General features: G+C 35.1%; 2 protein-coding genes across 20 annotated transcripts; both read right to left on the minus strand.

The window, feature by feature from the left end:
- Positions 1-1,431: 1,431 nt before the first annotated feature.
- LOC147553155 (putative F-box protein At1g32420) lies at positions 1,432-3,256 on the minus strand. Its single transcript, XM_086670525.1, has one exon. The coding sequence runs from the start codon at positions 3,126-3,128 to the stop codon at positions 1,680-1,682; it is 1,449 nt and encodes a 482-aa protein (XP_086526651.1). The 5' UTR covers positions 3,129-3,256; the 3' UTR covers positions 1,432-1,679.
- Positions 3,257-3,777: 521 nt separating this feature from the next.
- Positions 3,778-12,588, minus strand: LOC147553156 (single-stranded DNA-binding protein WHY1, chloroplastic-like). Of its 19 annotated transcripts, none has more exons than XM_086671106.1 (14): positions 12,400-12,588; positions 12,183-12,211; positions 12,015-12,067; positions 11,109-11,160; positions 9,704-9,771; positions 9,251-9,324; positions 8,763-8,842; positions 8,331-8,396; positions 7,923-7,975; positions 6,659-6,766; positions 6,386-6,564; positions 5,842-5,923; positions 5,643-5,735; positions 3,778-4,684 (listed from the first exon to the last, which is right to left on the minus strand). In XM_086671106.1, the coding sequence occupies exons 11-14, from the start codon at positions 6,430-6,432 to the stop codon at positions 4,562-4,564; spliced, it is 345 nt and encodes a 114-aa protein (XP_086527232.1). In that variant the 5' UTR covers positions 6,433-6,564; positions 6,659-6,766; positions 7,923-7,975; positions 8,331-8,396; positions 8,763-8,842; positions 9,251-9,324; positions 9,704-9,771; positions 11,109-11,160; positions 12,015-12,067; positions 12,183-12,211; positions 12,400-12,588; the 3' UTR covers positions 3,778-4,561. The 19 variants fall into 19 exon arrangements, 10 of the variants coding, with proteins under 10 accessions (XP_086527232.1, XP_086527230.1, XP_086527229.1 ...); XM_086671104.1 differs by having other exon boundaries at positions 8,331-8,480; XM_086671103.1 differs by having other exon boundaries at positions 8,740-8,842.
- Positions 12,589-13,092: the final 504 nt, after the last annotated feature.

A 13,092-nucleotide genomic window follows, 5' to 3' on the forward strand; every position in this document is an offset into this window, starting at 1 on the left:
TTTTGTTAAATCAATATAACTTACTGTGTGTGGTTTATACATTGTACTCAATCCATTCTCGTGGAAAATAGTTTATCACTCGGTTAACAACACAAACTTAATTTCGATGCAGTAATGTTGATGGGAACACTGATTTATGGTATTAAATATACTTTGCCCGAGTATGTTTGCAGCCTTCTCGTTGCTGTATCTTTACCGTGTTGAGTACTTGGCCTGGACGCTCGCAGCCACTTTAGTGAGTATGGTATGACATTTTGTGTATAATCTTGTGAATACCATAAATGAAACCCTAGGTTACTATTCCATGAAATTGGACGATAAGATTTTTGTACTTTCGAAATTGAACTCCGTATGATTCAGGTTAGATTTGATGAGATGTATACATCAACCAATCAACATAAACCATGCATGTTTAGACTGCTATTAAGCCATATTATGTACCTTTTAACAGGTACCCAAAAACAAGTGCTTGAGATATAATGTTAGGGATGAATCTATGGGGAACCATATACAACATGATATACATGTTCGGTTTGCCACAAGGAAGTGGGTTCGACGAGACAGTTGAGTTCTGCAGGAACCATCCTGAAGCAGCATGGGACATTTTCCTATTCTGTTTGTGTGGAGCAGCTGGTCAAAACTTCATCTTCTTGACGATAAGCCGTTTGGGTTCACTAGCCAACACCACCATCACTACTACCCGTAAATTGTAGTTTCTTCATTAGTAAGTGGAAATCCTTTGTCAGGAAAGCAATGGAGAAGTTTTGTTATGGTTTTCTTAGGGCTGTCATACCAAATATACTTGAAATGGAGGAACATGCAGAAAAAAAAGGAAAGGAGATGTTAGAGTGCCCAGCTCGGTGACCAAAACGGTGCCCAGCTGACGTGAAATTCACTAAAAGACAAGGTTTTTTCAAAGTTTGACTACCGTGGGGACTGCTTTTGTTTCTAAATGAAGAAATTTGGGCATTTTACTGGGCATTCTATCATTTCCCAAGAAAAGAAGAAAACAACTTGAGAAAAAGCTTCTTCTTTCGATTCAAAAACCTAAATTTTAGATCATTCTGTTGATTATAGATTTTGACGTAGAAGAAAATTGAAAAATGTAAAAGAATACGATTTTGATATTTTTCAGTTCTGTAACAAATTGTCCGAACTTTTATACTTACTAACTTATGGTGTAAGCCTATCACGGGCAGTCTGTGACAAAGTTTGAGACTTGTTATTGAACGTTTAATTTATAAAATGATCTTCTGTAGTGTCTTTCTATCATAACATTTTGATACTCCAACTGATTGGACCTATTCAATACGATTACTACAAATAAAGGAAATGATTACAAAATTTTCATGAAAGATTCATTGCAAATCCAAATAAAGAAAATGTATAACATTATTTTGGAGCACTACCATCACTAGAATGTCTCAAAACTATATAACTTAATCTTAAACATTTTTTTTTAACTTCAGATGAGTAAAGTTGGGAACATGCAAAATACTTTTCCGCAAACTGTATAATAAAATAGTAGAATAAAAATTGGTAATCGGTGTCCAATATGGAATTCCTCCAAATTCGAACTCCCTTTGCCAACAAAGTAATAGAGAGAGGAAATATGCTTCTTCTTCTTCTGAAACTCTTTCTTGGAATCTTGCTTTCTTCAAGTTCAATAGGGAATGTGCTCAAGTTGAAACAGACAAAAGACTTTCGTGAAACTTGGTGAATAGCCTTATAGAACACATATGAGCTGGGATTCCTATAATTTCAAACGCCTCGAAGATATTCTTCTTCCGATTGTAAGAATAAAAAGAGAAACATTTCTTTCTCCCTTTTGTATTATAAGTTTCCCCGTCAATAAAGTGGGTTTTTAAGATTATTTGATTAAGCACCGAATGACTACGGACAAATGTACCCATCCCCCAACAAAAAGGTAAATTGATAGTCAATTCTGTCCAAGTTTGTTGACTAGTTATTGTCATATTTTTCTTATCATCATCAAATATCCATAATTTTATGATATAACTACTCATTCTAATTTGAAGAGCTACATGTCCGTCTATTTCTAATAAATCAATCTCTGGACTACCAGTACAAAATTCTACTTTTGAGAGTGCACCCTCACAATTTTCCTTAGGCTGATCAAGTATGAAATCAGGGATTTGAATAGTTCTAAACTTCTCAATTCCAACATCAAATGCCACTATATATACAGGACGATGTTCTCTGGTCCAAGATGGTCCACTCTTGTTAAGTTCTTTAGTGCTCCAATATGGTCCACTCTTGTTAAGTTCTTTAGTGCTCCAATATATTGAACCATTCACATAAACAGAAGGATTTTCAAGTGATTGTGGTGGAATTTCATCTATCCTTCTCCACTCATTAAGTTTACTAGTATTATCATCATCATCATCATCATATCTTCTTCCTATTCCAAGGGTCAAAACATCACACACGAGAAGAAGAGTATCACCTTTTTGAGGTATCAAATTGTGGAGAGAGACTAATTTGTGTTGATTAGAGGCAGGATCAAATCCCATCTGATATTTTGAATCAGATAAAAATCTCTCACCTTCCTTGGGTATATGTTTAATCGGTGGTGATTGTTGTTGGGTACTGATATTGTAAATGTGAGCATAGCGATCACGATTAGAGTCAATGACACAAATCAAACCATTAACAGGGTTTAAAATTTCATAACGACCATGGTTATACAACAATTCGGATGGTTCCGTTGTAGTGTTAATGGATGCTCCTCCTATTCCTTGTTCCATTAAATCAGCTATCATAAATAACTGTTTTAAAAACCATCCTCCTAGGTTGTTACGTTCAGAAGGGATGATAAAGAGACTAGGGTTACGTAATTTTGATCGGTTAAGGTGTAAATCAATAAAGTTTTGATCTTTTTCAATAACAGAACTCCATAGTTTAGAAACTGATTTGAAACGAATAAGTGATTTAACTGGTAGTCTGCTTAATACCTCATATATTAATAAATCTTCATCAATAACAAAACCACTTTTACTTTTATTATTACCTCCTCGTCTGCTTTTCTTCTTCTTCTTCTTGAATTTGTTGTTTTTGATGATGAGACCAAATTTAACAACAGGAAAGGGAAAAGCTCTCGTCTTCATCTTGACAGGAAGGAGTGGTACGTACTAGATCAATACTAAATAATACTACTGTATGAAGAACAACTAGTAGTAGTAGTAGTTGTAAAAGAATATTGTACTATGATGAGGAAACCCTCCCTCCTTCCCTCCTTAGGGTTTCTTCGTTTAGAGATGGATGGATGGATGAAAAAGCATGTTCGATCTTAAATAGATCTGTCGGGAGACCCCCCCCTAGGGCTAGGGTACGCCCCCAGATAATCTAATTAGGATTTGGTGAAAATCTTTGCACTTTCCATTTTCAGTCCAGTCAGCAACTGACGTGGATTTATAAGAGTTGGCTATCATAACGAATCTTGTTTTTTTGTTTTTTTTTTGTGATATCATCCTTTAGTTTTATGTCAGGACTTTCCCATGTGGAGTTTTTTTTTTTTTGTTGAAAGATGTGGAGATTTTGTTTGTTGAAGAATGTGGAGAATGATATATCTGGATTCTGGGGGGCTTCTCACCGGATACAACATCTAGTCTTGCATCAAGTGTGTTACGGTAAACTATCTTACCATCTCCCGATGCTAAAACCACGCCCCGGGAGCTGAGCAACCAACACATATTAGTGCCAACTATTTAATATCATAATGAAGAACCTATTTCAAGGAAACTTTAAAATCACGAATGGCTAGAAAAGATTGTGTTCATTAACACATTCTAATGCATATCAAGGAAAAGAAGACTAATGGGATCGTCCAAATCATTTATGGGTTATGATAAACCCAGCTTGTGTTTCGATATAAGCAAGGCTTAAGGGTGTCAAACAACTATGTATTGTAGCCAAGTTATACAACCATGCAAGTACATCTCTTTGCTTTCACATTATTTGGGACGTAAGGTATGCCCAACGCTAGTAAAGCCACCTCAATCACAAACCCTATTGAGTAGATGAGTCTCGTTTCCAAATTCATGCTTGCTAGCTTCTTAAAACCCATATACGCTCTCTCAGAGGTTTCTGGTAGTTTTTGTTCCATCTCAAATGTAATCACGTATTCACATGTATATACCACTCAAAGACCTAACTTTTCGTAAGTCCATAGCTAGGGTATTGTATGATAATATGATGATGTGTTGTCTGTCACTTTTAATGTGTCGCTCACTACTCACCGGTTCTTCATCGCAGTTGTTGCAACCTTTATAGATGCGGCGACACCACTCATTTCTTCACCACCAAAGTTGTATTATAGGTCGACCGAGCCACTAACAAAACAAACAATTTTATCGATTCTCTCCATACGTAAGTTTACACGTTCCTCCAAATCAACTATCTTCATAGATGCCCAAGTGTGCCAAAAAAACTCAAAAGTCTTATCTTGGAGATGAATAGCTCACAAACTATATCTCCATCCTTCATGTACGTGGTTTCAGTACTCCGTCCTGCACGCCCCCAATTGAGGACTCAGAAGCGACTACCTGCTCCATTCTAAGTCAGCCCCAGAACGCAAACTAATGGTGTTGCTTACACAGTTGTTATCACTTGGCTTAATGGAATTTACAAACGTGTGCCAGCCCAGTAGATATAGCATTATAAACTGCAGAAGACAGTCTAATCAAACGCTGACCGACCTACAAATATAATAGCTACAAATGTACGAGTTTCGAAGTAATATAGAAAACAAGAGAAGCTGAACGAAATTGGGGATAATCCTCCTTTAGTAATTGGGATGTAAATATTTTCGTCAACATTCAAGAGCTTGTTTTGAACATCTATAACAAGTTATCATTAGAAGGAAACAGAAGTAAGGGGTTAGAATAACAATAACATGCCACTCTATAAGATGAGACAAATAAAAATTGCCGTTGGGCTACCAGGCTAACGGCTATGTAGGCTATCTGTTGGCCTACCAGGCTCACGACTCTGTAGGCTTTCCGTTGGGAATTTACCGTTCAGTTGATTCATACAACAGGAAATCGCAAAACCATTTACAAAATGGTGCACGTCTGAGAAAACGAGCACAAAGAGACAACATCGAGTGACTCCTCCTGAGTGCTCCGTTTTCCATGCAACTAGGTGCTTAAGTTTACAGATGTTTGTAGTTTCAATGGGGAAAGTAAATACAAAAATTGCTGTTATGAAGTACAGAAGTGAGGAGATTACTTAGATTGAAGAAGTGCCCGGAGCCATCTGGGAGGGGCTCAGCTTTCAAAACTTGACCATGAGACTTAAAATGAATCCCGTGCAGACGGGAGCTCCACTAGGTCTGAAAAAAATGACTCGTTTTTTGCCTTTCTGTAATAAGAATCCCTACTATTCTTCGGTTTCATTAATCTAATCACATCTTACGCAGGTGGATTGACCGACATTTCTCTACCCACATAGTGACTATGCGAATAACTTTATTAGTGAAGTTTTTCTAGGACCCAAACATGAAAATCTCCTATAGAGGACCTGTTCATTTATAAATCCTATAACACTAGAAATCCCAAGAACTGGTTATAAATCGAAGTAAGCTACTATATTTTTCGACATTTCAATACAAAGAAGCTTACTTGCTTTCTGCTCCTATCATATTGCCTAACCCCAATAGCAGGAGCAAATTGAAGAAGCACAAATCCCTCTTTAGATAACTTAAAAGCCCCTGACTGCATTCACAGAAAAAACATATACCCAAAACTAATCAAACAATCCAACTTAGGGAGAGAGAGAGAGAGAAAGAAGATATATAAATAAACAAGTTTAAACACATACATCTAAAGGAACAAACTCTGGTGATTTAGGTTCTACAGTAAGAGCGGCTTTTCCTTTATATATTGAATGACCCACAAAAACCCTAGGAGGCAAACAAAAGATGAAGAGAATAACAGAGAAGAAGAAGATGAAGTTCTGAATAACCTCCTAAAGATTGGGAGTGAAAGTTTCTTCAGAAGGTTTAGTGAACCTCTGTTTCTCAAAATACTCTGATGAACTTCTACATTTTACAGAGAATTTCTTCAAGTTCGAAAAAGAGCTCACAGAGATGGTGGAAGGAGACGAGAAAGGGTCTCTACTGATGGAGTTATTGGATTTTAGAGAGAGAGAAACTGAGGGTATTTGAGGGTGATGCCAGAAGAAAGGGTCTGCATTTTTCTCTCTATCTCTTCTTCATTTGGATAAGACGAGGGTGTAACCCATCCCTGTGGGGCATGGACAGTTTTTTCCAATGCATTCAGTTAAATTTGAACGCAAGAATATTAATCTAGTCTAGAGATTGAATTCTCTTATCTGATGAACATCTTAGCTATATACTTTATACCTATTACTAACAATATGACTTGCAATAAGATGCATTGTATAACTCATTATAAGGCACTACTTCAGAAAAGAAGATGGAAATAGTTTAATCTATCAAAAATGATAGTCCATCCGACAGTCCGCCCATGAAAGAAATCACAAAAAGCAATCAGTTGTTTGGTAGGCCTTCCAAATTGCACTCTGCAATTGTAAAAATTGGACGAAATTTTAGGTCATAGACTTTAGTATATAGCCATGTAGGCAATCTACAGACATGAAACAAAGTGTAGTTTACCTATCAGCTTGTTCCCTTGTCAAGAACTCTAACATAATGCTTATAAAAATTCTCAATTTCCCTTGCATCACTCTTCTCAACTCTTGAAGGCAGACTTGATGCATTATCCTGTTCTCACAATCGGAGGGCGAAAATTAGAGGAAAAAGCCAACCACAGTGGACACATTTTACTGTGGCAGAGTATCCCCAAATACTTCCTCTTTCAACATATCCTTTGATTTTCACCTGGGAACCTTTATGCGGTTTAGACGTGGCAGAGTACCCCTAAAAGTTTGCAAGCACACTATGGAGGGGCAATATATTTTAATAACGAAATAAAATCTCAAACATCAAGTACATTTGTTTTGCAGTAACAACAAATTCTCCTGGGGTCACACAACTTGAGTGGTTGAGGTTAAACTGGATTCACAATAAACAAATGTTTCATAATAAGATTTTCTTTCAGTCATTATATGAGTTATCAGTTTTGATTATCTCTCATCGGATGATCGGAATACCACAAAAAAGATGGGACTGTAAGGAAACAATTTTCTTAATGGGATTTTCTTTATACCAATTCACCACTCATGTCAATTTCGATGAAGAGCTTACCTAGAGTACGAGATGCGCCAGAGGATGGAGTACAACCCATTAAAAAATTGTGGACAACTAATACTAAATAATATTTAAAGAGATCAAAGGTAATAACTAAGCAAAGTTAACACCACGAAATGAAATGCAGGTAAATATGAACAACATTTTGTCTATGAGACAACCATCAAATATGTAGAGTGCAGAAGTAAATTGCTAGCAACTACATAACTTTTCAAATGCAAAATCAGAAATGAAGTCATGGTTTACTTCAAAGTTCTGATCAAAACATGATTTAAATGGTTAAGATACACATTTTGGTTTCAGTTGCCTAAATTTTGTTTAGATTTAGAGTAATGGTTTCACGTTTTCAAACTTAGTGGATTCAGTTTAACTTGAATGTCAACGGATTTTTGAAGCCCTTAAGAAAGGATAAATTTGAAATACACTTTTCCCTAATTAAGAGCAATACAAATTTTGATAATGTTTCAAACCAAAACATTTTGATAATGTTTTCAGTGTGGTTATTGGGGAGTCAATTACAATTAAACTTCAAAAAGTCTTCCTAATTCAGGATTATACTAAACCATGGTGTTGACGTCTCGGGTTGAAGCATTTGACTCCAGAGACTTAACTAATCAAAATAGGTCAAAATCAATTACAATCCATGAAAAAGAACAAAAAGATAGCTTACCAAGTCTGAAGTATCAGTGTCAGCGTTGTTGTCACGGATACCTTCTTAGAACCCTGTAAAAAATGAAAATAAATACCTTAGCTAAGTAAAAAAGAAGGCAATGTAACCATTGCATCAAATTTCGAAGCTAACAATCATATGAAACAACATAAAGAGATTCATATCTGATTTAGCATCCTTTCTAGCTTAATACAGATCTTTACAGATACACAACTATAAATGAGGCAACGCAAGTTAATTGACAGAATTAGCAAGTACAATTATCACTTATTATTACAGGTAATAGCTCAAAACACCATAAAATATCAATAAGATTTTAAACCACAGATAGAAATGTGAGAAAAATAAAGAATTAATTACAAACAAATCATTATTGCTACAATTCTCAGTTATCCAAATTTCTCATACCTTCCTGCGAAAACCACCACCAACTATGTGCTCGATGTCTCAGTGGTGTTTCTTAATTCATTTGCCCTCCATAACAAAATTTCGAAGAAACTTCAATGTCAATATCAAGTTATACAATGGTGTTACTTAATTCTTCAAGCGAATGGCAGTCTACAGAGAAAATAGTTTGCTAAATGCATAACACATATACAATGAGAGAAAAAACATCTATATAATAACCGATCCACAATATAGGGAACATAAGATACAGTGCACAAAAATTTGAAACCTTCCACTACAAAAACTGATTAATCTATAATATGTTCCCAATCGATTTTGTGCTTGTTTAGGAAGCCTTAAGTAACATGGAGAGCAAATAGTACAAAACTGTATAAATTAATAACAAATAAATTTTTATAAGAGGTCACACCTAAAAGGATCTGGGAACCTTACGTCGTGAGCCAATGGCATGAACCTTGCAAAATTTTGAAACCTCCGAGGCGATTGAAAATTTGCAAAACCCATATGAAATCCTCAATTGACATAAAATGGAAACCATTATCAATATCATCTCTAGTTTCAAGAGCACAAAATATTAAACATTCTAAAGATTTCAGAGATCTACACATACAATTCTTTTCAAAAAGATATAAACCATCAGAGATTAACTTGTGGGGACAAATCCTAGCCGTTGGAAGGAGGGGGAAAGATACCCTCCTTCCTTATTATATAGATGTGCAGTGAAAAGCGTCATATTCTCCGAGGGTGTAATCCGTGCCTGTGGGGCACAGACAGTTTTTTCGAACGCATAACAGATGGAGCACACTATGTGAATGAGCACAAATTACTACCAAATTTCTTTTTTTGTTTTTGTATTTATTTGTTATGTTGGTTCAGTGTCTATCGACTTCAACAACATAATTCTTATAAGAATCACTTACAAACAATAAAAGCCATATAGGTCTTCTTCATAAAGAAATTTCATATTCTCCTCCAGCTGTCGTATTAACAACACCTGAACGTTACAGAAATTAGTAACACATAATATCATACATTGTCCATGTAAAACCATCATCATGGAAGATTTTTTTTTGTTACAAATCATCATAAAAAAGTCTTAGTAATACTAATCAGAAAATTACCCACAACAAAAAAGATACTGTGGCAGGCCTATAACCATATCTACTATCTTAGCAAAGGGAAGACAAATAAAATCAGCAAGTTATAACTCTTCTTTGAAAAACAAACCATTGATGCGAGAAAGATAATGAGAAAAATAAACTTGAAACATGAAGCAAGTAACACTAACAAATGACATCATTCCGATAAGCAAGAATGAGCTCAAACCCCAATAAAAAGCACCTACAAATAAAGAAGTCTTCATTGTGCAATACCTGATAAGAAGTCGTGTCGCTCTTCTTCAACATCTCATATTCTCATCCAAGTATTGCACTTAACGTACCTAAATAAAGTTAAAAAGCTTAGTAAAACATAACATCATTGAGCAATACCAATTAAAAAAATTACCAACAAAAATTAGCAAACACATACAATGAAAAGTACACACATACAATGAAAAGTACACCATTCTACAAAGGAAAACGGTGAGAGACAAATGACCTTGAAACACGAAACCAAGTAACAGTGACCGATGAAGAGGAATGAGTAATTAAGACAAACATGCAAGCAACATAACATCCCCGACTCAACTGATTCAAATGAAGATGTTAATAATCCAAAATAAGTCATTCGGTCGAGTAATACAAAACCAAAGATTTCTGGCTCAAGTCAGATTTCATATTAGACCAAAAAAAGTAGTCGTTTACTAAGTTTAAAATATTTTACTTTGTATGCGTTTGATTAACTATACCCATTTACTGGTTTTGCATTGAATTTGGTTTTCGCGAACTATATGTTGTTTTCAAGGAGAATGAGGATGAACAAAAATCAAACATCGACATCGTCCCCAATGCTAGTTGTACCACGAACTACCTTGCTCCCTGGCCAAGGTATCCAATTCACCTTGATTAATCTAAGTTAATGACAATTTTTTCCTTGTGAAATTAACTTACTTCTGATAACCAATAAGCATCTCCAAAAGCTTAAGAGCCTCCAAACTCCTTTGAACTTTCAAACAGGTTTATCCTCAAACTACTTACAATCGTAAAAAAAGAAAAACAATGTGGATCAATCTTTTAAACACTGAATAAGTTTTGAGTCCTAAAGAAGAACAATTATGTTATGAAAAAGCTTGGTCATCTTAAAGTGTTTGTGACAAAACAACTAAATCAACTGGCACAATTCAATGGAATGAGATAACGCGGCCGATAAGAGAATACTAAGACAAACTACATGTGTGTCTGTCAGAGAGATAGAAAATACAAAATCAAAAAGCAGGAAATTTCATTCTATTCACTAAGTAAACTCCATTCCTTCACCCAAGAATGAAAAGAAGACTACCTAGAGTAGATACAAAAGAAAACCATCCATAAACCACCCATGCAATATACTTTTTGCAGAGAAATAAAGATCTAAGAATGTACATGGTGATAATAAAGATTGAGGAGAGAAAAGAAACCTATACAATTGTTCGTGTCTAATCGACAAACTAAAATCGAGCATGATGCTTTTAAATTGGTGAATCAATGACTATTTAACTTCAAAAAAATTCCTAATTAAGAGCTATACTAAAACATGGTGTTGATGTATCACTGAAAGTGTTTTGAGTCCCTAGACTTAACTAATAAAAAAAGTTTAAAAATACAATCCATGAAAAAACAAAAACAAAAAAGAGCTTACAGAATCTGAAGTAACAGTTCGGCGTTGTTGTCACAGATACCTTATTCAAAGCCTGCAACAATAAAAGGGGAAATAAAATAAATACCTTAACTAAATAAATAAAAAAGCTTTTTTAACCACTACATCAGATTTCGAAGCTAACAGTCATATGAAACAACAGTAGAGAGATCGCTTTAACCATTAACATCGTTTCTAGCTTATTGTTGATCTTAACAAATATGACTATAAATGAGTCAACTCAGATTTTTAATTGGCATTGAACTGAATGATTTATTTTACTGAAATCATTTGATATGCAAATATTAGTAAGCATTATGGTATGACTTTTGCGTTTCTATAGATCATTAGTGTTTGAATCTCTTAGCAAGGTGAACCAAGGTGATCTGAACAACAAAATATGACTTTCCTTTCTCAAGCAAACACAGATTCAAAACCCTCTCACATCCAAGGAGAAGCCTCGGTGAATCGGATTGTTTAGTAGTCACAATGGAAGTTCCTGACTTTTCCTCCACTTTCTTTAGCCCAATCAATTAAATCTCTTCGATTTTCATTATTGGAAATTATAACTCAAATTCAGAGAACAAACCCTGGTTTGAACAATGTAGTTAGTCAATTGAAGTATTTAAAGCAAATGAATACTATACCCTGTCAGCAATGAACCCTCTGATAAGTCAATATTATGTTCTGAAATTGGTTCGACTTCGAACATATTATCTTCTATAATGAGATCAATCCTTAACTCATCATATTGTTACAATAATCATTCAAATAGTTAATAACCCATAGAAATTATTAGAAAAAAATTAGTTTTTTAACAGAATCATTCAAATAGGTAATGACCCATAGAAAATTTGAAGTAACTAATGATGGGTTTAATGTAGAAATAGAGAGAGAAAGGGATCTCACTGAATTCTTCCTTATTTACTTCGAATTTCTTCTTTAAAGCTTCACCTTCCCGGCTATAAAAGGGAAAAGATTAGATTTTTATTGTTGTTATAGAATTTGGGAATAAGAATAAATTAGGGTTTTCTTGAAAATCCTAGAAAAAGTGAAGAACAGTATGAGGACTTTTACCTTGATTGGACGACAATGACTGCTTGATTCTAGAGAGGAAGGAGAAAATTTAGGGTTTGCTCAAACACGAAATTTAGAGACAGAAAGAGGAGTGAAGATTCAGAAGAGAAGTCGGATCATTAGTATTTGAACAAAACACACATCCAAATAGAACTTAAGCAAACATTCATATTTAACCTGGAACTGCTACCCTACATCGAGAGTGAGAGAAAGATACCTGCGATGAGTTGGTGAAATGAGATGTGAGAGCCTGAGAGGGGGTTGAGAGAAGATGAGTTTGAAAAAGAGTTTTAGAGATGAGAGAGAAGAATAGAGAGAGAGAGAGAGAGAGATACAAGAACGGGCGGGAACGAGATGAGAATGACGAGAGGGGGGAGGGGCCGAGGGGGGGGGGGGGGGGGGGGATGGGTGGCCTTGAGAACAGAGATAAAAGATTGGGTGTTAATTCCTAATTTGGCCCCGGGTGAGTGACTAACGCATCTTTATGGGACCTATATTTCGACAAACTATCATTTGACCCCCATATTAACATTTCCTTTAGTTAATTTTAGGTCATCTTTCTTTTTGGTTCTCACTCTTTAAATTTCTTTCTTATCCCCTTTCTCTTTATTGGTTACAAATTGGGGGCCAAATAAGAGCTAACCACACGACAATTTGTTGTTTTAGCGAGACTTCAATCCCTTCGTTTAGTGTTGTTATAGAATCATAATTTAATGACTAAGTTAGAAAAAAGAACACAATAAAATAACGTTTGTAATGGTGGAGAAAATTTTAGTTATTTGTAACTTGTTTTATCTTTATGGTCACGAAATGTACTTGTTGGAATCTTTGATAATGTTAAATCTGCTATCCTCACCATTAGAGACATGTCCCTCACTCTGCTGCTGTATATTTTTCTAAGTTTGAGTCT

This window comes from Eschscholzia californica, unplaced genomic scaffold (assembly GCF_041429995.1).
Source record: "Eschscholzia californica isolate CP2 unplaced genomic scaffold, dmEscCali1.0.p SCAF_3, whole genome shotgun sequence".
NCBI lineage: Eukaryota > Viridiplantae > Streptophyta > Magnoliopsida > Ranunculales > Papaveraceae > Eschscholzia > Eschscholzia californica.